Here is a 27,995-nt window from a genome sequence, read left to right as displayed (position 1 = left end):
ATGCTTTCTGTAAGAGGATTTATTATTTCACACTTCCATCGCACCTTGCATTGTGTAAACACTATACAAAACCACACAATGTCCTTTAAAAAGCTTTGCTTCTCCATTGTCTGCAAATAAGGGTGCGGAGAGGAGGTAGCAACTGCCCACTCTACATCAAATTTAGAATCACTTGAAAAATTCAATGAGGAACCGGAGGCAGATGGGAAAAGGTAATTGAGAAGAGCAGCAAAAAGTGACCCTACTTTGCTTTCACTTCACTTTTCTCAAAAAGGACAGACCAGCTGTTTTGTTGATTGCAATCCCATGAAAGGGTATGACGGGAGAGCTGCAGAGATCTGGGGGGAAATAAGAGTGTGGTCTGCTGGTATCAGTCTGAGGATTAACTTGCCAGGCAGCAACAATGGTGCAGCACCAAACCTCTTGGTGTTCCTTGAACAGTCCTCCTTTTAGGCAGAATATTGATCAGACCTATTGCCCTCATATTGCAGGAAGGTGGGTGGGTAAAGGCAGAACAGTGACTTGCTTAGGGCCAGTGGAGTGAGTTTAGAGGACTCAACGTTTTAAATCAAGCACGCAAACCTGGCCCTCCAGATGTTTTGGGACAGCTCCCACCATCCCTAGCTAACAGGCCCACTGGTCAAGGATGATGGGAGTTGTAGTCCCAAAACATCTGGAGGGCCAAGTTTGCCTATGCCTGATTTAAATAAGGAAAATCTTGCTTGCACTCATGGCCATCCAGCAACACCAGAAATCTCCTGCCCTTTTAATTTAAAGTAACTTAAAACCTACTGAAACATAGACCTTGCATGCAACAATCCTTCATTTCCAGGATACAAATCTGCAAAAAGGGGGAGCCTATAACAACACTTCTAATGTTTCTTCTATCAGTTATCAACAGTGGTGTTTTTTTTTGGGGGGGGACTGCTACATCAAGCTTTCCCCAACTTATGGTGGCTAAGGCACACTTTTTTCTGAAAAGCTGCAGTACCTTTTGCAGCTCATCCACTCACATGTGTCGGAGTCCATGTGCAAGTTGTTTGTATAAGTCACTGTTCTGGGCCTCCCCCCACAACTGGTAGCAAAAACCCATGACAAAGAAAGGGGCCCATGTGAATTCCTCTGGGGTGGGTAGTTCTTCTGAGTCTTTGAGGCAATAGTGATTCCAGAGGGGACTGGTAGTTTTGTAGTGTTACTAATCTGTCCAGAGGCAAAGGTTGAGCAGTTTGTCATGGAAGCAATTATATGATACCTATTTTTTAAAAAGTTGCCCATGGAAGGCTGCTGATTTGTATTTGCCATTCCAGCATCATTCTAAGTTTTTGTACAGGCTGTGTGTTTGATCTGTCTGGTTATATTCAGATTCAGCTTGGGGTTGTTGTTTTTTTTTGCAGAGGAAAAGAAAACCAATCCAAACAGAAGGCTGGCTGTTGCATCAAACCATGCCTCCACGGTGAACAACCATGGACTGTTTAGGAGCGGAAAAACCGTGTTGCCAGCTGACATGCTTCAGGAAGGAGGAGGATGGACCCAACAAACACCAGATTTACACATTTCTCCTTACAGTTCTACCCCTCCTGAAGCCCAGACTACCACTTGCATCCTCCCAACTGAAAGAAGAGACCCTGCTGCGGAGACAGAAGATCCTCAGTTATTAAACTTCATTCAGCAGCTAGAGGAGAAAAGGGATCCTGATCACAGAACTCTTTCTGATTTGGCTTTGAGAGAGAAAAATAGTGGTTGGGAAAGAGAAAATCTTACCACCTTGTTTCCTCAAAGCAGCCAAAGCCTGACAGTTACAAGCAAGGACACCAAGACTCAGAGAAGGCACAGATGCCCACCCTCTTGTTATAGCTCCTTCATGCAGTCCTGTGACTCTGAGAACATAAATCCTCAGCTAGAGCAGAGTACAATGGAAGTGAAGCCTCTGAAGAGTATCAATCAATCTGTTGCTGGGCTCTGTTTGAAAATCAACAAGGCTACAGTCTGCAATTCTGATAAAGGGACTGAGGACAGCCAGGTAGGCCTGCCAATGTTTACGCAGGACTCTGAGGGTCACAAAGTCATTTCTCACCTCTTTGTTCAAGGGAGAAGCAAAACATCTTTACAAAAGAAGCTTCTTGGTGATGAAAGCAACTCTATAATGAGCCCATCCTACCATGGCTGCTTGGGGGCCTGCTGCTCTGCAGAGAGTTGGACCCACCTATCCCCGGGTGGGAGCGTGTCTGTTCTAACAGACAGTAGTGAGAAGTCATGTTATGACTTGTTATTCACAGAGGATTCGGAAGGCAATAGAGTCATTAAACACTAACTCATAATTGCTCAGTGAGAGAGAAATGCCCCTAATGCAGACTTTCAAAACAAACTGATGCAGACCTTAGGTATATATGTAGCGTTCATACTTATTCTGCATGCTGGTTTCTTTATAACTTGTACATTGCCTAATAAAGAAATGATATCATATGGAGTATTGTTAATGGGTCCAGAAGCTGCAATTGGCAAAATATGCAGCTGTGTCAAGAAGAAAGCCCAGATTACATTCTAAACAAGCAGGGTCTTCATGTGCTCTATTAGGTCATTTTTGTCTTAAGCAAGAAGACTGTTGCTTTGTGGGATAAGGTGTGTATTCCTAATTGTTATGCTGTGCCTTCCCCACTGCTCCTTGCAAGGCTTCCCAACTACCTACCATTCACTTTTCTATGAATTTTCTTTATTAAAGTGGAGGCTGCCTTGGACTCTGTTCTCTGTATTTTAAAATGAATTGGTACCTTTTTAAAAATCTGGATCTTTGTATGCAGGGGGGAGGTTGCTTTAACGTTGCAAATTTCATCTGGTTTCTTACCATTTTTGTTTTAATCAGATTTTCCCCCTGGAAAAGATAAAGGACAAAAGAATACAGATTAGCATTTTGATGCTAACAGTGTTGTGTGGATGCTACAGAAAGCCTGCATGGCTAACGAGCACTGAGCTTACAACACATCAGAAGGGAAGCATTTTTATGGCCCTTGTCTGTAACTGACATAATGGAGAATTTTGGCTTAGTATATAGCAAGCTCCTCATGCCAAAGCAATCAGAGAATTGTATAGCTGGAAGGGACCACCAGGGTCATCTAGCCCAACCCCCTGCAATGCAGGAATCTTTTGCCCAACGTTGGGGCTCAAAGCCACAACCCTGAGATTAAGAGTCTCATGCTCTACCAACTGAGCGATCCCAGGTTTATGCGAAAGTGACTGCAACTTCCTGGCTTATAAAACATGATATATAAAACCTTAAATGATCTGCCAAACAGGCCACATTAACACAGCTCAGGCAGGTTAAGTGACAGCATGTCACTTACAACTTAAGCCTCTACAAGCTTTTAAGAAAGGCTGCTGACTTCTCTAAAGTTAACTGAACTGAGTCTCTTTCAGACCCACACATTAGCACTAATGTGTGCAAAAATCCTCTCCTCGTCCCTGCGCTCTCCCAAAGGACTGGACGGGAGTTCTGAGTGCAGCCATTACTTTGAGAGGCTGTTGTCATGTCAAACGTTAAGGGAGACCTGATTTCAAAATTAACTCTGAGGAAGGTCAGGGGTCAAAACTGCCCATTCAATGAGTTCTTAACCTCACCCACCTACAAGGCTCTTGTGAGAAAAATGCAGAAAGAGGAACCCTGCTCTGCTACATGGAAAATGTGATGCACCAGATTCACAACCGTGGCTTAAAGAAAATGGCAGTGATGCTCCTAGAGCTGTATAGAGGACAGAGGCACAATATAACTGCTTACGGTATCTGTCATTGCTCTTAAATATAGAATAAACAGTGGTTGAGAAGGTCCCCATGAGTTTAAACACAACCCTACCTTTAACAGACAAAATCCAATCCTGCTGCTTATTCCGTAATTGCTCTCTGACATTCTGCATTTTTTATCCCTTAATTACAAGCTTTGAAGGAGCCAAGGAACTTAAAAGATAAAATACATGAGGCTCAACCACATTTGCAGTACAGATGCATCCCCACTTAAGTCAGGGGTGAGAAATTTGTGCCCCACCAGTGGATGACAGACTCCAACTCCCATCAGCCTCAGGCAGCATGACCAAGGCTCAGGGATAATGGGAGGTGTAGTCCGGCAAGAGCTGGAGGGACACAGGATCCCCACTGCTCTGGGTGCAAAAGCTGGTTGGCTTTTCAAAATCCTACACAAATAAAATAAAAAATACTTCTCACATGAGATACCATAAGTTCAAAGTTTTTTGGAAGACGCGTCCTTCAGCTACAGTATCAGTTTAGTATCTGCAGGGTAAAAGCAATCTAACTTCCATAGGCAGGCACAGACTGCTACGAGGCTTCTCTCTCCAAGTCAACAAGAGGATGGATTCAGATAGCCATGCTAAAGCTCACTTGTAATGGATGTACTTAATGGGGAGTCAATATTTTCTTACATTGCCCATACTTTCACTCCTAGGTTTTCCCAAAAATACAGTGGAGGGGAGGTAGCCTTGCTAACACTTGGTAAGCATGTGGTTGAAGGCTGCAAGCTTGCCACCTCTCCACCTGGCTACAAGTGCTCTATGGTGTGCCTCCCTTTCCTCGTCAGCCAGTGCTGGAATATCTATCCACTTTGAAAAGGTACTTGATCGCCTTGAAAAGTTAAGTCCGGAGAAAAAGAGAAAATGCATCTTTCAATGATTAAATTTTAAAAACATCTCTACCTGAATGTGGAAGGGATACATTTCTATCAGTAAGTTATCACAGGCTTCAGAATTGCAGCAAAATTATGAATAGATCCTTTTTAATTCATCTCGCTACTTTGCTAACAATGCTTCAGTTCAAAATGTGGAAAACCATTTACCTTTTCAAAGTCTCTCTTGGCTGTGTGGAAAACAGCAAATTCACAGTTCTGCTTGGGTAGGAATTATTCCCCCTCTCCAGCACACGCACATACAGAGCAGAAACCTAATCCCTAAAGGACTTTCGATGTTCAAGGAAGGCAGCCACTGTGGAGAAAGATCTTAGGAGAACGATAATTTACTTTACAAGGTAACCAATGAGCATAATTTTAGTTCTTCTTCATGTTTACATCTTCATCCTTCAAGGCAAACTTTCTTCTTAAAACCTCTGCTATAAGAACTGCAGGATCCTCCTCTTTCAGTAAAGTTCTGTTCCTGAAAGGAGGATACAAGATGAAGGGTATTAACAGGAGTGCAAATCACATTCTGCTCTACCATCCCCAATTGCTTTCTTCAACAAGATTTTTAAAATAAAATAAAACTAACAAATTAGTTGTGGTTCAACTGCATGTTTTTCAACAAAGGGGCTATTCTTCCAAATCTCTTACTGGTTTGTGGTTTTTTTTAATTCTTGTCATCATCAAATCCCATATATCTGATATTATAAATATCCCATATATTTGATATTAGGTAAACTGTAAGAATAGGAAATACTTTTAAAAATTACTTCCAGCATACAAGTTTTTACCTAGCAAATTTAGGGCCTTTCTAGAGATTTCGCTGATCCCTAATGATGCCACAGGCACCCATGATTATTTGTGCAACATTCCACATGCACAAATTACAAAATGCACTGGACATGGCTTCCTCCCCTCAACAGAACTGTCAAGGATAATGCTAGACTGGATTCCCCCAACAGGCTAATTTTCAATGTGCAAGGAACCTTATGCCATGGGGGAGAGGAAGCACCCAATAAAGCAATCTCTCTCTTGCACCCTGAAGTGCTATTCTATTGTCTGAGTAGAATTAGTAACATTTAGAGAACTTCTCCAACAAATCTGCAAGGAGGAAGCCTACCTTCTGGCAAAAGTACAAAAACCAGGATGAAGCTGGCATGATAAAGAACAGATTATGCACTCAACTCTGTGGAGAACCTTTGGCTCTCCAAATATTGCTGAAATTCAATGCCCATAATTCCCAGCCATTAGCCAGGAATTGTTGGGCTTGATGGGAGTTGGGAGTTCAGCAGCATTTGGGGGCGGGGGGGGGGGGGGCGCGCGGAGGTTCCTCATTCCTGTTGTAGCAGAAGCAATTCACCATCTGCTTCTCTGCCCAGCACAGTATGCAGAAGTGAAGAGTCACCAATGTCTGTATGCATAGATTTGCAATATGGGCTACTACAAGGTGATGTGTGCAATTTCAAGAGCACAGCAATAACTAAAGTCTATGAGGTAAATGTATGCGGTTTGTGTGTGCAAAAGAACATTGATTCCTTTGTACAATAAGCATAATAAGGATTTGGAATCTGCCCAGTTTTAAATTTTAGCTCTCTTATTTCAAACACGTTTACTCACATCTGTTGTAGCTCTGGTTTTCAACCACCTTACGTTCCCCCGATACCTAGATAATTTTGTTTACCAGTTTAATTAACTAGGGGGTGAGGGCGGGAATCCCTATGGGTAAGCAAATGAAAGGCTTCTCTACAAAACGTTATTAATTTTCTCCTGGTAGATTCTTAGGGTGGTGGTTCCCCAACCCCCAAAAAACAACTTAAATATTGATGATTTTAAGCAACATGATTCTGTAAATCTATCAAAAGGACTCCAACCATTCTTCAGTTTTTCTGCATACATTACCAAGTTCCTTCATACTGTGCCAACCTCAAATAGGAGCAGCATGCTTTGGGACAAAGAAAAGTCATTTTGAGCCCAAGAGGCACAGAATTCATAGGATTTCCTTCATGCAAAAGAACTTTTGTATCTTCCTTCATATCAAAGATAGGGAACTTGTGGTACTCCAGATGTTGTTGGATTCCCAACTCCAACTGATAGCCAATGGGGGCAGGAACTGTAGCCCACAACATCTGGAGGGCCACAGGCTCATCATACCTGCTTTGTGACTTTTAACTTGGCAGATTCCTCTCCTCTCTCATGGTAACCATAAGTTGGAAATAAAAATAAAATAAAATAAATTAAATCTCTCACACAAAACCCATTCACTTCCTTGCTCTGTGTGAACCAGTCCAGAATTATTATTTTTCGTTGTTTTCACCATTACTAGAGTATATTAGAACTTACATCATGCATAAGCATGTGATTAAAAAGCAAGTGGGGGCACCTATATATTTACCATTCTTTAAGCACTTCATCTATAAGCATGACAATGGGGCTCAAGATTTCAAAAGTCATAAGAAATGTGAACCCTAGGGCCCCCTCCACATTGCTCCTGAAATTTCAGCCATCAGCATACAGTTCCTAAACTAAAACCCACACCCTGAAAAACTGAAAGGAGGCAAACTGACCCAATTAGTTTAGAGGAAACCATTTCACAAGGATTTTGAATGACAGCAGCACTATTATTTTTTAAGTGAATGGCACCACTTGGCTACTTTCTCCCTGTCCAAAATGGATTTAATTACAGCTTTCCATTTATCACCATTCTCACCATTTCTTCATAGTCAGCATATGCTGGATCAAGAGCAAGTCCAAAGTGTTGCACTCATTACACAGTGTCACACCCTGCTTGCTTCTGCAACTTACAGATTAGGGAATGTTATACTCTGATACTGATAGCACTTTAGCAACTCAAAGATTGAAGAATAAGCCCAGCTATAGCCACCCACCCGCTATGCTCTAAATTTGTGTTATGCATGGGGAGAAATGCAGTGGTCTGCATTTGCCGTAAGATGAAGCAGCTTCAAGGGCAACCCTTGACTCTGCTGTTCTACAAATTCATCCGACAGACGCCCACTCTAATTTCTATAACTTCTTGTAATTTATCAGTAGGTCTGGCAAAAAGCACCAGTAAACTCCTTTTATCTATTTGTCTCTTTGCTTTTCTCACAGATGCTTAGACTAAACTTCCTCAAACTGCTGGCACAATGGATAATGGCAAACCTCTCTGATTCATATTTCATTGTATCAGAGGTTATTCAATTTTAGCCAAGGGACCAGTTGTGCAGAGCTGTAGTGCTGAGATCCAGTCCCAACATTCCCGTGGGCACCTGACAACATGTGTTTGCAACTGTCTCCTCTGCCCAGCAGCATGTGGCTACACCCAGCTGAACAGTTCTCTCCCATAATAGCCCTTGTCTGCTGCTGCTCACCGCAAAGCACAAAGGGAAGGGGGCAGCTCTTAAGCGCCTTAATTCTCTTTGTCTCAGATGTGTCCAGGAGCTTCGCTGCTGTAGCTACGTATACTCTGCAACATTTGTTGTCCAGAGTTCCTTCCACCCTGCAACAAAGGACACGCATTTCTGCCAGGGCAGGGTCCCATTTGCTGCTAAAAAGGGGAAAGCAGGATTTCCTGTTTTCTACTAAGAAGGAAGCTAATCTCATCATTTTACCATGGACTTTCAGCACTCACAATTCAGGTCATTGTGGGTATGGCAAGGAGGGATGTGCACATTATATATGATGCAACTAACAGAATTTGAAGAGACACAAGAGGCAGATTAAAACGGCATTTTTAAAAAGTTCTAAGTGAAGTGGGCTTTAGATGCAAGCTTTGCATTCAGAAACTCCCAGGTTCAATTCCCAGTATCTCCAGTTAAGAAAAGACGGCACAGCTGGACCTCTGCCTGAGACTCTGGGGACCTGCAGCCAATCAGAGTAAACGGTACTGGGCTAGATGAAATACGGTAGCTTCCCTATGCTCTTTGGTCCAAACTGGACACTGACAGGGCAAGCCACTTGTATTGATTCACATCCGTGCCACATTTTGGTATAAAAATGAGAGAGCACCTTGATTGAGCTATGCTAAAACTGGCCTCTCTTCCCCCATGCCTCGCTGTATTCCTTTGCAATTGTCTCCCAGTCTAGCTATTTAATAAGAATGGGCCAGGGATTGCTTAAAGTCAAACTATGTACACTGACTGCCCTGAGTGTCTTGGTTGAAGGGATAAATAAATAAAAAATTGTGAAGAAAGAAACAAATAGTCATGGAGGCAATTGTTGCAAGTATAATTAAAGAAAGAAAAGATACATATGGGTACGTTTACTTGATTTTGGAAACTACTGACTCTCTTTTAGAAGAATCATGGTCACAAATATGGGTTTGTGAAACACAATTATGGATGTAGATAGACTTTCTGCTATTATTTGCTTAAGTTTAGACTTTGTACAAGTTCTGTAAGACCTGCAATTTGAAAATAAAATCTAATAAAAGAATTAGCAGTTACTTGTTCAAGGAATAACATTGATATGATATGATGTGATATATGATATGTTATGTGTCCAACAAGTGCAAGTACAGCTGCATTACGTATTTTTTTGAAGAACAGCAATGCAATTTTCCCGTTACTGGATGTTGTAGGTTACTCAAATCTGAAGGCAAATGAGTCTAACTCTAACTTATGAAAGGAGGTGCAGCAATTGCAGCTAATTCTTGCAACAGGTCAAAACAGTAGAGATTGCACCCCTTTTTACTGTAACTGAGATTTTTCTTCTTAAAAGTTAATATAGAGAGTGGAATAATCTCAACAGCAGCAATCTGGCAGATATACAAGCAGTATGAAAAGAGATCAATTTCAGCTTTGAGAATCCTATTCCAGTTTCCAATAAACTCAAGCAATTTTTTTTAGAATGCTCAAATAAGAATGTGATTCTTCCTTCTGCATAATATTCTGTTCCTTAAGAAACCAGAAGGGACAAACCAAGGGCAGCTGATCAAACAAATTACACTTTAATTCAATGTTTCCATGGTATCTCACTGCTTATTACCAGAATTAAATTGCTCTAACTGGATTGTGCATTAAATGAATAAGAAATGTTGTAATTATTGTTAAATGTGCTCCCCTTACTTCCCTCTCTCTAATGAATTCAACTTATGATACCATCTGCCTGTTGAACCCTCCAAACCTCAAGAAACACTATGTTCAAACAGAGTGCAGATGAAACAATAGTGAAAAGTTTAGCTTGGAAGAGGTTTTAATATTTGCCCAATATTAATGCATAAAAGGGTGTGTTTTTTTGTTGGAAGGTGGTATATAAATAGTCTAAATAAACAAAACACAAAAACATGCATGTAAAAAACTATCTATTATTTAGCAAGCATTCCCAGCTTACTGTTTTAGTTATATATTCTATTGTTCCTCCAGTGAGCTCAGGAGGATATAGAGGGATGGGGGTGATCCCTGTTTACCCTTACAACAATTATGCGATAAAGAATGGCTAGCTTTAATTCACCCATTAACCGTAAGAAACAAGTTCAAGTTTTGTTTTTTGGAGCCAATGGCTATAACATGGTTGACTAAGGATTTAAACTCAAGTCTCCCTGATCCTGGGATGGAGAAGCTGTGGCACCCTGGATCGTATCAGCCTCAATCGGATATAGCCAACAGTCACAGGTGATGGAAATTGTAGTTCAAGATCTGAAGGGCCACATCGTGCTAATCATGTCATCATATATGCATATATTGTAGCAACCTAGGAAGACTTCATGCCTAGAAACTTGCAGAACACTTGGCAAGTGGTTTTCTGCTTATCGAAGTACAACATTTTATACCCATCTCCAGAATGACACATAGTGAGGCAATTTTAACCGTAAACTGCATGATGGGCAATCTGGGAGGTAACAGAGGGAGAAGCAGGCAAACAGGAAGAGACAAGGCAAAACCTCCAATCTGTAGGGCTCATGTTACCCTTGTCTCAGCTGCTGGAATAGTAATAATCTCATGGGAACCTATAGCCCTTCCAAAGGCTGTTGGGAGTCCAACTCCTATAACAGAATCATAGAGTTGGAAGGGACACCAAGGATCATCTGTTCCAATCCCCCGCAATGCAGGAATCCTGACCACAGCACCCCTGGGTGGGCTCAAACCACCCACCTTCTGGTTAACAGTCAAATGCACTGACCCATCAATCCCAGCAAGCATGGCCAATGCTTAGAGATGAAGGGAGTTGCAGTCCATAGCATTGTAAGGGCTACAGATTCCCCATCGCTAGTTTAGAACATTCAGATCTTCAGGGCAGTGGTTATAATAACTTCAATCTGGAGGCAGTTTAGGAGAAGCTACTTGTCTTTTTGACCATAGTCACTAAATTGCCGTTAGTCAGGCAAAGAAGCTTTACCAAAACTGATTCTTTTCTTATTAGCCAAAATTGACTGTGATAAGCACAAGCAGGCTAGCAACTTTGGTGAACTGATTTGCACAGTTGTCCTTAGAGATCAATATTGCAGGGCCTATTATAAGAAAGGGTTTAAAAACCTGTGTTGTGGTGATGCAGAGAAAGTACATTAGAACTAACCCTTGCAAATATCAGTTACAGTGCTAAAGATCAGCAGAGGTACCTTCACACAAAGCAAAACTGCAAAGCTTCCAATCAGAAAAGAAAGAGAGCCACTTTTGGGGATGGAAAAAGAGAAAACAAATAAACAAACAAAAACTTACAAGTCTTTGTTCTGTTTCATCCTATGAATGTCTTTAAGAATGCCCATCATATCGGCAAAACTGCTGGCCTTGGACAGGGACACCGAATCTTCGTCGTCGGAATCCTTTGGGTCTGCTTTACAACATTCAGAGGTTGCAGAACAAAGCATGGAAACGGATGGAAGCTCTGGGCTTTCTAATTCTGCCTCCTCCTCTGTAATGTCACTAATGACAAAGGAAGTTGTAGACTGGAATGAGGATCCAAAACAAGGTAAGGGAGAAGAGACATTTGAACTTCCTGGTGATAATAAATCAGGTGTTAATGAAGTGGAAGCTGGAAAAAAAAAAGAACAATACACATTGACATAAACCTAGTGCCAAACTACAGGTTTTATAGTATGCAACAGAACATGTATGCCAAGCCTATAGGCAAACCTCCCCACAAATGGACATCATAAGCCTGCCTCCTGCCTTTACTCAAATGGCAGTTATAATGCCGCAAAAGGGGTGAAGCACTTTTCCACCTCACACCCACCCATTACAACCACCATCTTCTATATGGCAGTATTTCAATGTATATTTCAATATTGTTAAGATTATCTTGTTCCTATCTTGCCACCCCAAACACTGAGCACGAAGTTCTCAGAAGAAGCATGTTATTCACCTTATATCACAGATAGGAAGAGAACTGGCCCACAGTCACAGGAGGCCACTTTTGGCATCAACCAAGGCCCATCCTCGCCTTCCTAGTTAGACCCAACCCAGCCTTGTGCACAGAATCACCTCTGCTGAACCACTTTCCTTAAGAGCCACCCTTGAGAGGGTGGAAAGCGTAACTCTGAAACAATTTCAGGAACCAGGTTACTTGTCTTTTAGTCTAGAATGACACATTTGTGAGAGCTCATGTGCCTCGGGTGCAAGATCTCAAATGGATATCACAGGAGGAGAACAAAGCACACGAGAAGGATTCAGGTTCAATCCCTGGCATTCCAGCTAAAATGGATGGGCAGCTGATGGGAAAGACCTTCCTTTTGTCAAGGCCCTGGAGAGTTGTTGCCAGTCAATGCTGATCTAAATGGAAAAATCATCTGTGCTGGTACAAACACAATTCCTTATCTATGTTCAAAGTCATCTGGTAATATCTTTGGGAAATCTATTACCTTGATGCTCTGTTAAGGGAATACTATGCAACAGTGGCAGTCTGTGATCAGTGCTTCACAAAACTGACTTTAGAGTTACGTGCAAACACAACTGTTTTACGAGCTTAGTCATAAGAGGAACTGTGGCTTAACAAACCCAAGAAGCCCCCTCCCAATTTGATCTTCCAGAAGCTGCCTGGAAGCATCACCTGACATCAAAGTGATGTGGGTGGCCCCACCACCCTGTCAAATTTGGTCCATCAGGGGGCGAGGAGATAACATGCGGGCCAGAAAAGGTTCCCCATCCCTGTCATAGGCCATTACAAGAAAAGGGCATGAAGAAGAATGAAGCAGAATGCATCTTATTTCCTTTTTACTCTCACCTTTATTTCTCCCTCTAACACTCCCCATAGTAAATTTTGGACTGTAAACTCCTCAGGGCATGGACTTTGTCTTTTTGTTTGTTACTCTGTACAGCACCATGCAAATGGTTGGCTCAACAATAATACAAATAAGCAAATTACATTGTATTAAAAATTAAGCAAAATATTTTGCCTGAAAAACTGGGGATGCAGAAATCATAGGATACTGGCCATTATAAATTATAATTTGTGACAAATTCTGTGCAATTTCTTCTAACATTATATAAGTCTCTCATTTATGTCTGGTCTGTTTATTAAAATGCTGTAAGGGGCACACACATTATACAGAAGTGTAATGTTGTAGGAATGAAACCACGACAGATGAGGAGCAGGTGACATGAGAGGCGTCTGCCGGGGCAAGCCCCGGGAACTCTCTTTTATTCATTATTACAAACATTGCCACAGGTGTGCTTGTGGCTGATTGGTTGATACAAACACAAAGCAACTGGTTGCTGATTGGTTAACATAAGTACAAGGCGGGAATTACATATAAACATTAATCACCAATAGATTAAAGGCTGGGAAACAGGGCTGGAACTAGACAGGCATGAAAACCTCCTTATTAAACTTTTACTAGTGATTGATATAGCATTCATCTGTAGATGTGGTCAACTATGCATTAAGAACAGGTCAGAATACGAACTCAATGTGAACTGAACATTCTGGGGTGGTGAGGGGACTGTCTGGGTGTTTGGAACAGGTTTGTACAGTGTGTGCAGAAGCAGAGAAAAGATTATAAGCGAGACTTCCCAGAATGCCAGAGAAAAGAAGCAAGAAGCGAGGCTTCCCATAACGCCGCAATTATGTGCAGGAACAGAATTTCCCTTCATCATGTTATGAGCTTAAATACAATAAACCAGTTGATAATGTCGCCACTCATAAAATGGAACCAAAAAGCACCATAGCATTTTAAAGCGGGTGAGACAGATGCCCGGTTAATAGTAATAGGTAAATAAAACAAAAACTTGGAATCTTTATTTCTCAAAGTGCACAAGGAAACATCAATGTGGGTCTCTTTGGACAGCTGGGCCCTGTTTTGTGGCTCCTGCCAACTTTACTTCCTGTGGCAAAGAGACCAAGGGCTGGTTCAAACTTAATGATAAACCATAATTTAGAGTTATGGGCTTGAGCCGTAGTTAGTCTTCAGTTTGCATGCTCCCCAGCTTCCCTCTTTTGCATGCCAGTAGGAGGAGACGTTAACACTTCTGCCTTGGATTTTAGATTAACCAGGAGTTTATGTATGAATCCAGAAGCCCTGACTAAACTATGGTTAGACAGAACAGGAAAGAACCAAATTGTGGTTGATAATGCTAGCTTGTTCAAGGAACTCTATTTTCAATCAGAAGAGGAAGTTTTCAACCTCTTCCTCCTGGCATGCAGGAGAATGGTGTGTCCACACGCCACCATGAGGCTCACTACAGCTGATGCACATGATACTCTATTACGGTTCAGCTATATGTCCAAGTCAGTACTAAGTATGGCCTCCTCTGATTTAGGGAACGGATGGACAAACAAGGGTATGAAATGTGTGTGTCAAACTTTTTAAAATTAGTGCAGACTTCATTTATCTAATATAGTAATAGCTTGAATAATATTTTAAAACAAGCAATGATTTTGGAATTTTACTGTCCCCTATGTTTAAAAAACAATCTGCTGTAATCAAGTAGATTGATATGAACTGGCAAAAACCAATAAAAGTTTTTGCTACAAAACCGGCTTTAGGGGGGAAAACTGCAAAATTAGTTACTGACTGTGGAATATCTAAAATTAAGCGCATAAGCCTGGTAGGTAGAACACTTTTTGGGCCCAAGGAATAATGCCAAAGCTACATGATGGAGAAAAACCACACAGTGTCTAATATCAACAGCTACCCTAGAAATACAAGTAATATAAGGAAAGAATAAGAACTTCCCACCTTTCAAGCTATACTATGCTATTAGAGTGATCTTTAAAAGCTGACTGACTATAATTGCTTGGCACTTTATCTATTCTAACTGTGCTCCATGCTCCTTCTCATAGGCTTGCCCTTACAAAATACACATTTCAAATGTGGGCATTACACAGTTCAACATTATGTCTGAATACCTAACCCTTGATTGCCTGTGAGACACAGGTTCCCTACTGCTGTGACACTGCAGTGAAAAGGGGCAAAGTTTTCTGGTACCCTCTCAACACAGAATAAAGGTAGCAGCCATACAAGAAAGTTAAGGAAATTTGTGGAATGAGGTCAAACAAAGGAAGGTGGCAGGCAACACCTGCATATGTTGCTCTCTCTCATGTGTTCCAAATTTAAACTAGTCATATCTGCACCATTTTGTTAACAACCTGACTCTTCACCAGGAGAGACAGCAAACCCTTACTGCACTTCCCAAGTGAATCTCCAAACTTCCAAGGGCTGTATCCAATGCTAGTCCTACTCAGAGCAGACCCACTGAAATTAATAAGCAAAACTTAGGTCACTTAATTTTAATGTGTTTGTTCTGAGTAGAATCTCCACCTCAAATTAGAAGAGAACAGAACAAAACATGCATCATGCTTTCTCCACAATAAAAAAACAATTTTTTGCCACAACTTCTGGTTATCAAAGTGGAAATATAATTTTCAAGTTGTTTGCTCATCTGCTGTATCTGCTCTTGTAGGCTTGCAAACGCTTACACACCCACCCACACCATTTCAAATTTGTGCACAAGATTTTGAGATGTTTCCTCTGAGCGCTTGATGCTGGGTACTTACCTGACTCTGCTGATACAATCTTGGCAATCTGACTACGCAGATGGCTCAGTTCATCTTGGAGTTCTGTTGTCCGACTCAAAGCGGGTAAACCCGGTTTCTTCAAAGCCAGCAGCTTTTCTTCTTGCTTTCTCAAATTTGGGACAGAGGCATTTCGCTGAATAACAAAAAGTGGCGTGGGCTTCCATTTGTGCTTTAGTGGACGAGTGTCTGTCCTATAAGTGAAGATCCCAGAAATTAAAATAAAACTGGCCCCAGTGAATAACAGTAGTCCATGCTCATTATATCATACAAAGTGTGCTAGCTGTGACTGGCCCTTCTCTCATCATTACAGGACCCAATTTTTAGCTACCCATTAGTCTCTTTTCTCTCTCATTATTTATCTCTCAAACTCCCATCACTTCAAACCAACCTGAATATGTACCCATGGTGCAATGTTTTCTTAGACAACACTATCCCTAATTCAAGTTCATAAAGACATGAAGAAGTGTTCAACCAAATTTTACTCTGTGTAGACCCACTGAAATTAATGAACATAACTAAGGGTGGAGTTCAACTAACATCTATTCAGAGCACATCACATTGAAATAGACCTAAATTAGTCAAGTCCATCAATTCAAATGGTTCTACTTTGAGTACACCAAGCATGAAATTCTACCCTAAATTAGGTTCATTAATTTCAATAGCATTACTCTTGAGTAAAATTTAAGTCTTAAAGCAATGAAAGACGGGTGGTATTTAAGACAAATAACAATAAAAAAGGCTGAAGATAGCCAGACACCACCTACAGAGCTTTGAAACCACCTGAAAATAGTATTTTCCAATAGAAGCAATTCAAAACTGAATCACTGTGCATGTATGAGTTAGCCCTTATTCCTCTTTGTTTGCCTGCTGCCACTTCACAATCCATATATTGGTGTGTCCTGCAAATGCCTTCTGTACCTGCCTAAACCTTTTAACTAGCTCAATTCTTCATGCAGGATTTTCTCCTACACCAATAGCTCCCCCTAGCACTTTGTGTAAAGTTAACTTCTAATTCACTGTCCCTCTCTCTTCAACATGAGCACCAATCGATCCCCTACTCCAGGTTTCTGACCTTACATGAATATCCCTTAGGTCTAGAGGACCTCTCTCGCTCTCTGGTTACCAAGATATATGAAAAGGCAATAACTGTTCACTCTCACTCTCTCTCACTCTGAAATGGCACCCATGCCTCATTACCTTGAAAGACTGACTATTAAAAGAAAGATCAAGATAGGAAGCCACTTCAATATTGCCCTGTTTTCAGGAAGTTATCACGAGCAATAACTGACCAAGAAAGGAAGAAGGAAAGTCAGGAGGCATGAGAAGAAAAGGAGAAAGGGTTGTACCTGACTCTAGTGTATGTTTCTTCGTCATCTGAAGCTATCCATGCTACGTCTGCCAGAGTGGGGACAGGGGGCGTGTCATTTAAATAAAGATCTGAAACATTAGGTAATTCCTGAGGAACAGAAAGGAAAAGAAAATAGCATTATCATGGGGCTGTAGAATCATTTTCTGATCAGTTCTGTATTAAGGAGAGAAACGGGACCTGAAGCAAAATGCAATATATCTTCATTACCCAACAGGTGTGGTCTGAGTCAGGATTCTAGCCAGCCAGCCATGACCTCTTTCAGGATACCACGAGCCATTACAGACCCAAGCAACCCAAGTGACTCCTTTCAGTTTTTATTTGCCATTTTTATTTTCCAGCTGTCACTCAACATTCCCTGGATCCTGGTGTCCATTCAGTACATGCAGGGGTGGAAAAGGGTTTGCGCCTTCTCACCTTTTAAAAAATATATATATATTGCCTTGTGCGAACCTTGGGGTTCCCCTGAGCTTGCCAATACCTCCCCCTTTCCCCTGATTTGGCTCCATCTCTGTTGGCACAGCAGCACTGATTCCACTATTAGACGGAGTGATGTGTGGGCAACTCGTTCAGCACCAACAATTATGCTACAGATCATTTAGAGGCTGTAGCTAATTTGCATCAACTTGAAGGTTGGATGCTCCTCTGAGGTGTTACGTGGGACTAGAGGTGATCATGCACTAGACAAACAATTAGCCAAACCTAAGTGAGCAATGATAGGGTATTCACAAATTTATGATTTCCAAAAGGGAGACATCGTGCCCACATTTTAATACTTTATAAGCAGCCCTCCAAGCATCTCTGTGTTACACAGGAGTTGGAAAAGTGGCCTATGTATGGCCTCTGAAGCTTACAATAGTGCAAGTGGCAAGAAGATGAGGTAATGAGTTACTACAACACAACTATCTACCTTTTTGCAAGCTTCTCAACAGCTGGAGAAATTAATGCTGTAGTTCAGGAGCCTCATGCAGCAGAGGTTATGTAGAACTGCCTACTTTCTTTGCTATTAGGTATCCCAGGCTAAGCTCTCTTGCTTGACTGCTGGGAAGACATACTAACCCCTAGCCCCAAAGTCTGAGAAGGCAAGAACACACATTATCTGAATTCTAGGTTTATGGGGTTATAAACAAGTTCTAGTATAGCTAAACACTCCCCACCTACATGACCCGTTAAAATCTCTCCCCCCCCCTCAAAATAATAATGAGGATGTTAGGACTTGCTTTCTGATTTCATGTAATTTTCCTATTTACTGTGAGCAACGTTGGGCACAGTCCACCCTGGAAACGCAGCATATAAACTAAAAATAACCTAACCTTGAACTATCAATATACAAACACAAGCATCATCTTGCTAGACAAGCAAGGGTCCTCCCAGTATGGCATTCCATTTCCAACAGTGGCCAGACAATACACACATTTTGCACCTTTTAGCCACATATGCAGCTCCTTTGCATGAGCCAGCATGCAAACCAACTGAGTCTTCCATTAACTGTAGTTGCCTGTTTCATTTGAACTGCGAAACTATCATTGGCAGCTTTGAATCGAGCCAGGCTTTGTTAACCATGGTTTCCCAGTTCTGACCAAGCACGAAACTATAGCTAGCTGAGGACTTCCTAGAATGAAGAGGCTGTGTCCAAAAAAAGTCCGTACATATACCAGCATATGAAGCAGTCATTAAGGCAAAAAGAATTAAAGCTTATGGTAGGACTGTCAAGATTTTAGATCACCAAGCCAAATTTCTCTCAGGAGCTGCACCCCATTTCCCAGGATGCCAGTCCTATATATGCACATTTAGCAGAGTGTAGTAAAAGAAACTTCTTTTTGAGAAAACATGAACAGTACTGGGCTATAAATGAGAGTGCTATAGCACCCTACATCAAGAAATCGTATGCCAACATATCCTAAAGGGTAGCAAAAAGAATTTATTTAGTTAGAAGCATGCTACACTTCCTATGCAGGTCCTGAAAGTCACAAGCTACACTTATTTCATTACAGGAAAAAGTCATTAAAATACGGGCTTGAAAGTGGCTAAAAACCATCAAACCACTGCTGGAATAGTAATTATTGCCTTTCTACGAAGAATTCTGACAGACTGACACGTAGCAATAAAAAGAAAGTTTTTTTTTAAGCAAAGCAAGGCTGAAGAGCAGGGCTCCGCATTTAAACCTGCCTTGAACAGGTGTGCAAATTCATCTGAACTTCAGTATTTTACCTGGAAGCATGCTCTAGGACACGGCTTCAAAGGAAGGTTTGTCCCAATCTTTCTCACAAAGCTGCGTGCCGAGCCATAAGGTTTGTTCTGCCAAATTGGGACAGTCTGAGGGTCGAAACAAAACACATAATGATATTTTTAACCAATAATCAGTAGTTCGGTTTTTAGATAGTCTCCCTCATTTTGTGGATGAAACTGTGAATAGTCCAGACCCAGAGGAATAGAAGCACAGCAATTGCTGCGCTGTGCAATTTACTGGGTTTTACTGTAGACACAGAGCCCCAGGAGAGAGATCAGAAGCCTGTGAGAGATCAGAACCCCATCACTCCAGTATAAAGGGACCTGGGAGAACCTGCTGAACTGGTCACTGCATCTACCCCTGCCAAACAGTTGACAGAAGCTTTTTGCAGTCAGTTTGTTATTGGGAGAGGCCACCAAAACCATCCCATACAGACACCTGTGCTAATGAACTAGCAGACTGCTGCAAGGGTTTCCACTCTGACCACATTCTATGCTGCCATGTATTGCACCCTCTCTAACACCAATACTATGTGCAAGAACCTATTTCTGTATGCTGATCACAACCAATCAATGGCAAGGGATTTGAAGGAGGCCTAAATAATACAAACCATGCAATTTGATAGTAAAAAATTAAGAGGTGTCTGCCTTGATACAATTCCGGGAATTGTGGTTTGAATCCATTATTTTAAAAGGTTTTCCTTGCTAGAGTGGCTAAGGTCACTTTGTTTAAAGTAAGAGAGAACTTCTGTTTAATCCATTAAGAAAGTTGTAAACAGCTGGTACTATAAATACACCCCTACATACCTTGGGGCCTAGGCCACCTGTCAGTTTGTCTATTACATTTTTTAATGTTTATTTTTCATGCTATTACTGATGCCCCAAGGCAGCGAAACACACTTTTGATAAAACAGAGACACTCAGCTGACCTCTCATTTTAAGTAAAATAGTTTATACCTTGATTTACAAATGTTTTGCTAGAAAATGAGTAAAAAACCTGGGATCTTCCAGATGTTGTTTAATTCCAACTCCCATCAGCTCCAGTCAGCAAGCCCAATGGTCAGTGCTGATGGGATCTATAATCCAGTAACATTTGGACAGCAAAAGGATCTCTTCTGGTGCTAAAATATATACTGCTGAAAACTTGGACTAGGCTACATGAAGGAGGAAAGTCCAAGCATTCACTTCACCACAGATTTATTACTTTGACCCTCCAGATGTTGCTGAACTACAACTCCCATCATCTGTGGTCACTGTCAATGCTTGCTGAGGCTGATGGGAACTGGAATGCAATGACACTCTGGCACCACATAGTCTAACTGATTTAGTTACATGATGTCATCACTAAATTCCAATCACATTGCTCTAAGGGTGCCCAACCAGGCTAGCATACCCCATTTGTCAATTTGCACTGCGACAATTAAAAAAGCATGAGACAAAACAAGGAATCGGCCCATTTGCCTCAGCAATGGGGACGCGTTCCCTCCTTATTTCACCTAACGTACATTCAGACTGAGAGCCACCCCTGGAAAAAAATGGGTGCAAGCTTTTAACTTTCTCATTTTTGGGGAGCTTTGCAATAGAAAACAGTCACGTGGGCAGGCATGATTATACACACTGAACACAAGAACATCATCATTATTATTATCATCATCATCATCATCATCATCATTTTACAAAAGTACAGTTTTCAAAGATACCCAAGAGATTTTGAAAATTAAATTCCAACAATTTTCAGTTGGATTTAAGGATGATGTCAGTGTCTCACGAGCAGCAGAAATTGTATAGACCCTGGAAGGAAAGCCTAATTCAGAAGAGCCATATTCTCAAAGTGAACAGTATGTTTTGGTAAACACAAGCTTTAAAGGTCTTCAATATCGCAAAAAAATAAAAAAAAATAAAAAAATGATGTTAACAACTGTGTACTTACTGTATCTGCTTCCATCTCTGACCAAACAGGAACAAGTAAGTCAAAGGTCAAAACTGCAGCTCCAGATTGTGCAAGAGCTTCATAGTATTCCACCCTTGGAAGAAAATTATCTGCTCATTATGAACATAGACAAGGGCACGTTCTAAATTTGTCTCATTAAAGCAGATAAGCAGTGATACGAAGAATCCCAATTACATCTTAAGCAGTTATGTAACTGTATTCTAGGATTAAACTAGCTCACAGACTTAAGAGTCAGGCTGAATATCATCAATTATGTAGTTCACCATACACATGGTGCAGCAGAATGCACTCTACAGAAACTGTTCCTGGCAGGCATATATACTGTCTTAAAACCTAATGCAACTGATTTTGCAAATTCCCGGGGTAGTTAACTTCACTGCCCAACAATTGCTACAATCAGAACGAGGCAAGGGTGCCCTCTAAATGCTATTAGACTACAATTCCCATCAGACCCTGCCAGGATGACCAATGAATAGTGATGATGGGAGTGGTAGTCCAAGAACTTATGGAAATGACCACATTGACTATCCTTGTGTTTGAATATTATCCTGGTAGTAGAAGAAGAAGAAGAAGAAGAAGAAGAAGAAGAGTTTGGATTTGATATCCTGCCTTTCACTCCCTTTAAGGAGTCTCAAAGCGGCTAACATTCTCCTTTCCCTTCCTCCCCCACAACAAACACTCTGTGAGGTGAGTGGGGCTAAGAGACTTCAAAGAAGTGTGACTGGCCCAAGGTCACCCAGCAGCTGCATGTGGAGGAGCGGAGACATGAACCCGGTTCCCCAGATTACGAGACTACCGCTCTTAACCACTACACCACACTGGCTCTCATTAGAAGGACTAATGTTTCAAGCAGAAAGACAAATGCCTTCTTTAATGAGAGCTAAGCCACCCTTCTGGCCAGCAAACGGCTGGTTGCCCTTATAACCTTGCACCAGATAATGAACAAGTGGTACCCTAATGTACCTTCCATCAAGATGGAACTTAGTTAGGAAATATGCATCAAATAGTTCAGTAACCACAATGGAAACTGGGACTTTTGAGTCAGCAGCTCCACCACAGATATACTACAATTTCTGAAGATTCTCCTCCAGTTTTCTCCCTTTGTAACCAGCCTACCAAGCATACAATCCAACCTAAGCATTAATAATCTGTCAAAGGAATCACAATAGGGTAAGTCTGATGCACCTAAATTGTCTGAGTCTGTTAGATTTGGATGCTGACAGTAGATTTCTTCACAACAGAGGGATGGTGCAGGGCCTTTCTTCCTTTTAGTCTCCCTCTACCCTTTTAAACTGAGATATAAGAATTAGAGACCCCAGAGAAGATGGCAAGCGCTGCTGTAGAATTACAGCATTCCCTTCTCTAAAAATGGGACTCACAGGACAACCAAAAGGAATTCAGCTATTTCTCATGATGGAGTTGTTAGGTGATGTCACATTCACCACAAATGTATATAGAACAAATCAGCAATCCACACCTTTGTAGTTGTTCACACTTTCATACGATTGACTCTGCAGAAAGAAAAACCCATTTACTTACCAAGACGGGAAAAAACCCTAAAGTTTTGAAAGAATAAGAGACCACCAGGAATTGCCTATGGGAAATATATTCCTACTCAGCTGTTTAGAACATATTGTATTCCAGTTTCTCCCCATTCAGCTATTTGTTTGCATGCTGCCCAATAACAATTTTGCCATTTCTACAACCAACCAGATACACAAGGTATAAAGCTTCTCAAAGGTGACGTAAATTCCGATTTCACCAAATTTCACTACAGACTAGACCAATTTGGTTTTGGAGATCTACTTGGAAAACATACAACTAATCCTCTGAGGGATATTTATTGGCCTCTACAAAAATAAGACCACTGATGTGGGGCAGAAAAGTTTCCAAAAAAGATTGTTTTCCAGTGCTCTGTTTTTCTGCAGAAATTCTTCTGTTTCCCAAGTTAATTAGTAACAGTGAATAGATGCCAACTGCAAATAAAATTTAGACAAGCTTGGAAGTTTCAACATCTTTAGCTTTTGTTACCAAATACAAATAGCATAAATTTGTTAAATCAAATAATTTCCCAAGGCATCAGGAAAGCTTCCAGTGCAAATTAACCTGATTTGCATAGGAAATATTTTTATATCAAAACTTTCCAGAATTATGCACCACTGGGCAAGACTAGAGTAGGATACAGTATCCTACTATACTTCTAACATTTGCCATGAGAAATTACATATACTGTCTTACATATCTACTACAAGTAAGCAGCAGTGATCACACATGAGAACATTAACCCTCAGATCCACTGATCTGTATTACAAGTTTTATCTGAAGTGATTACAAATGAAACATTGTCCAGATTTAATACAGCTTGCCAGCTCTGAGCAAAAAGGCACTGGCTTGCATATGACTATTGGGTTCAAATCCCAATAGAGCCACCAGAAGCAAAAACCAGCTTTCAACCTAAGCTTGTCCATGTTTAAAAGGGAAACAATAGCCACATGCCTCACAGCTATGAAGTATGACTGTAATGCACTTTATACAAGTGCTACAGAAAGCAATATGACCATTAATAATATTTTATAAATAACCTTACCGCTAACAGTGCTAAGTGCTCTGCAAAAAAATTATAAACTGGCCCTGTACAAAGGCAAGCAACCTAAAAGGAAAATGCAAGGTTATGTGAGGCAGGAAAGGAAAAGAGTCTACACTGGGAAAAGCCAGGGTAAAGGCACTTCAATGTAAAAACAAGAGTGTCAGGTGGAAGGAAATTCCAGTTATAGTGGGTTGCAAGGAGGAGAAAGCAAACAAGGAAAAATGATGGTAACATTAGGTCTAATTAAAAGATTGGTACCTGCATCAATAAGATCTCCCAGTGTGCTAACCAATGACTTTCTAGTTTCCTCTTATGTTTGTTACATTCTTCAGAAGAAAAAAGCCACCAAAATTTCTTCCTCAGCAGCAACAGGTCTGATAAAAGTGTTAGAAAGCTGAACCTTCAGCAGCCTCCTCTGCTCTGAGACAAGGTCAACAGACTGGCACACACGGCTAATGATATCGCAACTCAGCCAACCAAGGATAACCATGCATGACAGCGATGGGCTCTTTGACAAGTCACTCAGCCAGAGGCGTTAAGTGGAGTTGTTGCTTATCTACCCCCAGCTCACATGCTGTTTATGTTGAGTGAAGGCACTGTCTGCACAGGAGCCTGCAGCTTAAGGAAGAGAAGCCAGAGAGAGATTTAACAAGGTCAGTAGCAGGAACAGCAGATCAGAGATTAAAATCTATTGCTGAGGACAAATCAACTGCTTTCTCAGCTGAAAAAAAAATCAAAATGCACTCACATTTCACTCACTTTACACTGGTGAATGGGGAAGGAGGGGGTGTTTCTCTCTTTCTGTGTGTAAGGATTCTCGACTTGTATGCCTTAAGTGCTCTCCAACCTTGTCTATTGAAGGAGGAATGGGCCCAACTGTATAGCCCACAGAACTGTCTGAATGGCCCACTTCCACCTTCTTAAACCTGTCTGGATGCTTTTGGGCCTCTGCTCTGTGTCCATATGAGGTATGGCCTGGTGGGCAACAGAGGCAAAGCATTCTCAGAGGTGGAACTCAAGTTATGGAACTCCATACCACAGCAAGTCTGCCTAGCTGTCTCTTTATGTGCCCTTAGGCATCTGCTTTAAAACAGTTTTGTTTTATATGTGCTTTTTAATAATGCACTCTGAGCAACAAACATAGAACCAGTAGATGCCGTTTTAGTCAATGTATTTTTGTCTTGTTTTTTTATTGCTGTTCAACCGAGTTGTTTTAAGAAAGCTTTGAATTGCCTAGGTAGCGTTGTTTTCAAGTGTAATGGTGGGGCAGATATGTTTTAACAAATAAACACTTGAAAAAGAAAAATCATAGTTATAGCTCCTTAAGATATAAGAGGCAAAGTGCTCTCTGCATCGAATCACTTTGGTCCAGGAATTCCCAAATTTTGCCATGAGAGGGGCTGAACCATACTGAGAATTTATGTTACTATACTGGATGCATCTATCAGTTTTCAACAGCCCTGCATCTAAGCACTAACCTGGTAGCCACAGGTGACATCTCCTCTCCTTTCTATCAACCAGTGTCTAGTGCTAGTAATGGGCTGGATGAGGGTAAACAAACTGAAGCTTAATCCAGACAAGCCAGAAGTGTTTGTGGTCAGTTGAAAGAAAGATCAGGGAATAGGGAATTGACCTGTGGTAGGTGTTACTCTTCCCCTAAAAACTCAGGTTTGCAGCTTAGGTGTACTCTTGGTTTTGGCAGTTGCCAGGAGTGTGTTTGCACATTTAAAATTAGTGTGCTGCCAGCTGCCTTATGGTGAAGGGTGGGTCATCAGCTCCACTATTAACACTCCATCAACAACCTGATCCCTGTGGGAAACATTTAACAATTTGAGAAAAAAAGACTCTTAAATGCCAAAGATTGAGGACTTACTACTATCAACCTCGCACATTTATTATTATTATTATTATTATTATTATTATTATTATTATTATTATTATTATTAAGACATTTTACTAAATAATGAATAGGCCTAGCAAGGCTTTTTGTTTTTTAAGTAAGTAGGGAAAAAGTCCTTTGGTAAGCTATTTTTGGTACAAGGGGCTAATGTTACAATTAACTACACACTTACCTGGGAAAAAGTCCCATTAAACTCAGTAGGGCTTACTTTTGAGGGCATGTACATAGAACTACATTGTCAGATTACAATCCTGCACAAACTTCCAAGAAAAACCAGCAGGTGCTACTTCTGCACAAACATGTTTCAGGCAATTTATATTGTACTTTTCAACTGAATATACTGCACTCAAGGCAGCCTGACAGTTTTAAAACAGGGATAAGCAATCTGTGGCCCTACAGATGCTCCCGTCATCCCTTACAATTGGCCATACTGCCTGGGACTGATGGCAGCTGGAGTTCAGCAACATCACATATTCCCCAGCCCTGTTTTAAAATAAGATAAAATGTGTGGGTGTGGGTGTACAGCACACAGAGAAAAGCATTAAATGGCTCTGCACAATGGATATCCTTATACAAAAGTTATTAATAAGATTAAGTACAGTATTTGATCTAAAAGCCATTCCTCCCAGTAGCCCCCAATTTTGTAGTTAGTATTGGAATGAGGAGATAAGAGAATAAATTCTCTATAGCAAAACCTACAAATAATGTTGTGATGCAATTTGAAGACTAAAGCTGCAGTCCTATCCCCATTTGCCTGGGAGCAAGCCCCACGGAATTCAACAGGATTTACTTCTGAGTAGTCATAGTTAGGACTGTGCTGCAACACATTTACCACAGCGTAACCTTTTCGTGGTCTTACTTCATCAGATGCATTTAAGGAAGCAAAGCTGCAGCCCACCCCCCAAAAAGCCTTGCGCTACGCCATAATAATGCGGTCGGCCTACTCTAGGGCACCACACGTCTCTTTTACGGCTTCTGCTGCAACGGACGCGGCCACCCCTCTGCCCTTCCCTCAAAGCGGCGAGGGGGAAGGCACTCTGCACCTGCTCAGAGGCACTGACGCCATACCGCCCCAAGGGCTGGGCCTTCTAAAAATGTGGGGGGCGGAAGGGAAAGAAAGATGCCAGGCAGGGAGGCCGAGACCCGCCTCCTCCTCCTCGGCCATGACAGAAATTAAAACCCTCCCGGGAAACCCTCCCTCCCTTCGCACGTTCTCCTGACACGCCTCTCCCTGTGACAACCAACGCCGCCGCCTCCCCCTCCTCCTGCTTACCCTTCCCTCGGCCTGGAGGCCGCTCCTCGCCGCCCTCGCAGGGGGGCTTTGCGTCGCTTCGGGGTGAGCGGGGGCGACCCGCCCGCGGAAAAAAACAGGCGGCGCCGCCGAGCGGGGGGTGGGGAGAGAAAAGAAACGCCGCGAGGCGAAGCCGCCGCTTCCCAGCAACCCCGCGTCGCCCTTCCGCTCGGAAACAGCTGCGGCGGCGGCGGAGCCCACCCCTCGGGTCCCTCTCCGCGCATGCGTGCCGTGCGGGAAAGGGGAGGGGAGCCGCGGGAGTTCCCCGCTCTCCGCATACCTGGGCTGCTCTCCAAGAAAGGGCGGGAAACGGGCATAAGCATCTTCCCTGAGGCACAAGCTCCGCCACTGATGCGGCCCTCTCCTAGGATGCGAGGAGGAGGATGCCGGTTGCTCAGTATAACGGCCTCATCACGCACTGTTAAGCATACTGTGATCACCGTCTGTAGTTTTTTTGCGTTTTATTTCCTCCGGATCTTAACTTTTACCAGTTCTCTCACCCCAACCATAATATAAGCGCGCTTGCAATTCAGGATAATACTCCGCGCACCACAGAAGCGTTACACCATAATCAATTTGTTGGTCTTTTAAGGTGCCACAGGGTTGTAAACAAGGCTCGTCCTACTCGGAGTAGACCCGTCAAAATTAATGGGCAAAACTTCGATCCATTAATTTCACTGGGTCTACTTGGAGTGGTCGGATACAACCCTTTGTTTTCACTCTTTCAGTGCTACAAATCAATTGTGCGAGAAGGAGTCCCGCAACACAATGTTGCTGCCTGGAGTGTTCAATGTCCTCTTCCAGGATATTCCATTCCATTTCCTCCCACCAAACTCAATCCTGGTTGAACTGCTTGGGGTGTTTCTCCCCTAAAGATTTTTGGAGTTCCCTCAAGTCATCTTCTGTAGGATGTAGCTAACTCTATACCCGGGGGCTGGATGTAGCCCAACTGCCTTCTCAATCCGGTCCGCGGATGGTCTGGGAATCTGTGTGTTTTAATGAGTAGAATGTGCCCTTTTATTTAAAATGCATCTCTGGGTTTTTTGTGGGGTCTG

The 27,995-nt window shown here is 41.9% G+C and overlaps 2 protein-coding genes across 15 annotated transcripts in view; one reads left to right on the top strand and one right to left on the bottom strand.

Annotated features, from left to right (window-relative positions):
* The window catches only part of LOC310850383 (membrane progestin receptor alpha-like), a 30,155-nt gene extending 27,694 nt beyond the window's left edge, over positions 1-2,461 (top strand). For all 3 annotated transcript variants that reach the window (XM_083751863.1, XM_083751864.1, XM_083751862.1), the window contains exon 4: positions 1,395-2,461. In XM_083751863.1, coding sequence (XP_083607989.1) covers positions 1,395-2,311 — 917 coding nt within the window. In that variant the 3' untranslated portion in view covers positions 2,312-2,461. The remainder of the gene's footprint in view (positions 1-1,394) is intronic.
* Positions 2-27,164, bottom strand: MTFR1L (mitochondrial fission regulator 1 like). 12 transcript variants are annotated; one of them, XM_083751895.1, is made up of 10 exons: positions 26,923-27,145; positions 24,008-24,367; positions 22,542-22,673; positions 21,142-21,235; positions 19,194-19,298; positions 16,963-17,072; positions 15,596-15,807; positions 11,323-11,635; positions 6,569-6,611; positions 2-5,147 (listed from the first exon to the last, which is right to left on the bottom strand). In XM_083751895.1, the coding sequence occupies exons 4-9, from the start codon at positions 21,154-21,156 to the stop codon at positions 6,578-6,580; spliced, it is 789 nt and encodes a 262-aa protein (XP_083608021.1). In that variant the 5' UTR covers positions 21,157-21,235; positions 22,542-22,673; positions 24,008-24,367; positions 26,923-27,145; the 3' UTR covers positions 2-5,147; positions 6,569-6,577. The 12 variants fall into 12 exon arrangements, with proteins under 12 accessions (XP_083608021.1, XP_083608027.1, XP_083608025.1 ...); XM_083751901.1 differs by lacking the exon at positions 6,569-6,611 and having other exon boundaries at positions 22,348-22,673; positions 26,923-27,164; XM_083751899.1 differs by lacking the exon at positions 6,569-6,611 and having other exon boundaries at positions 26,923-27,164.
* Positions 27,165-27,995: the final 831 nt, after the last annotated feature.

Source organism: Podarcis gaigeae, assembly GCF_964106915.1.
Source record: "Podarcis gaigeae genome assembly, chromosome: 8".
Classification (NCBI taxonomy): domain Eukaryota; kingdom Metazoa; phylum Chordata; class Lepidosauria; order Squamata; family Lacertidae; genus Podarcis; species Podarcis gaigeae.
This window is presented reverse-complemented; position numbering and strand designations above follow the sequence as displayed.

Bases quoted from the DNA above. Each gene is read 5' to 3' on its own strand.
- MTFR1L (XM_083751901.1), bottom strand. The intron at 15,808-16,962 runs GTACAACCCTTT...CTTCACTTATAG, and splicing joins GAAACATACACTAGAGTCAG to GACAGACACTCGTCCACTAA. The intron at 11,636-15,595 runs GTAAGTACCCAG...TTTTTTTTCCAG, and splicing joins GATTGTATCAGCAGAGTCAG to CTTCCACTTCATTAACACCT.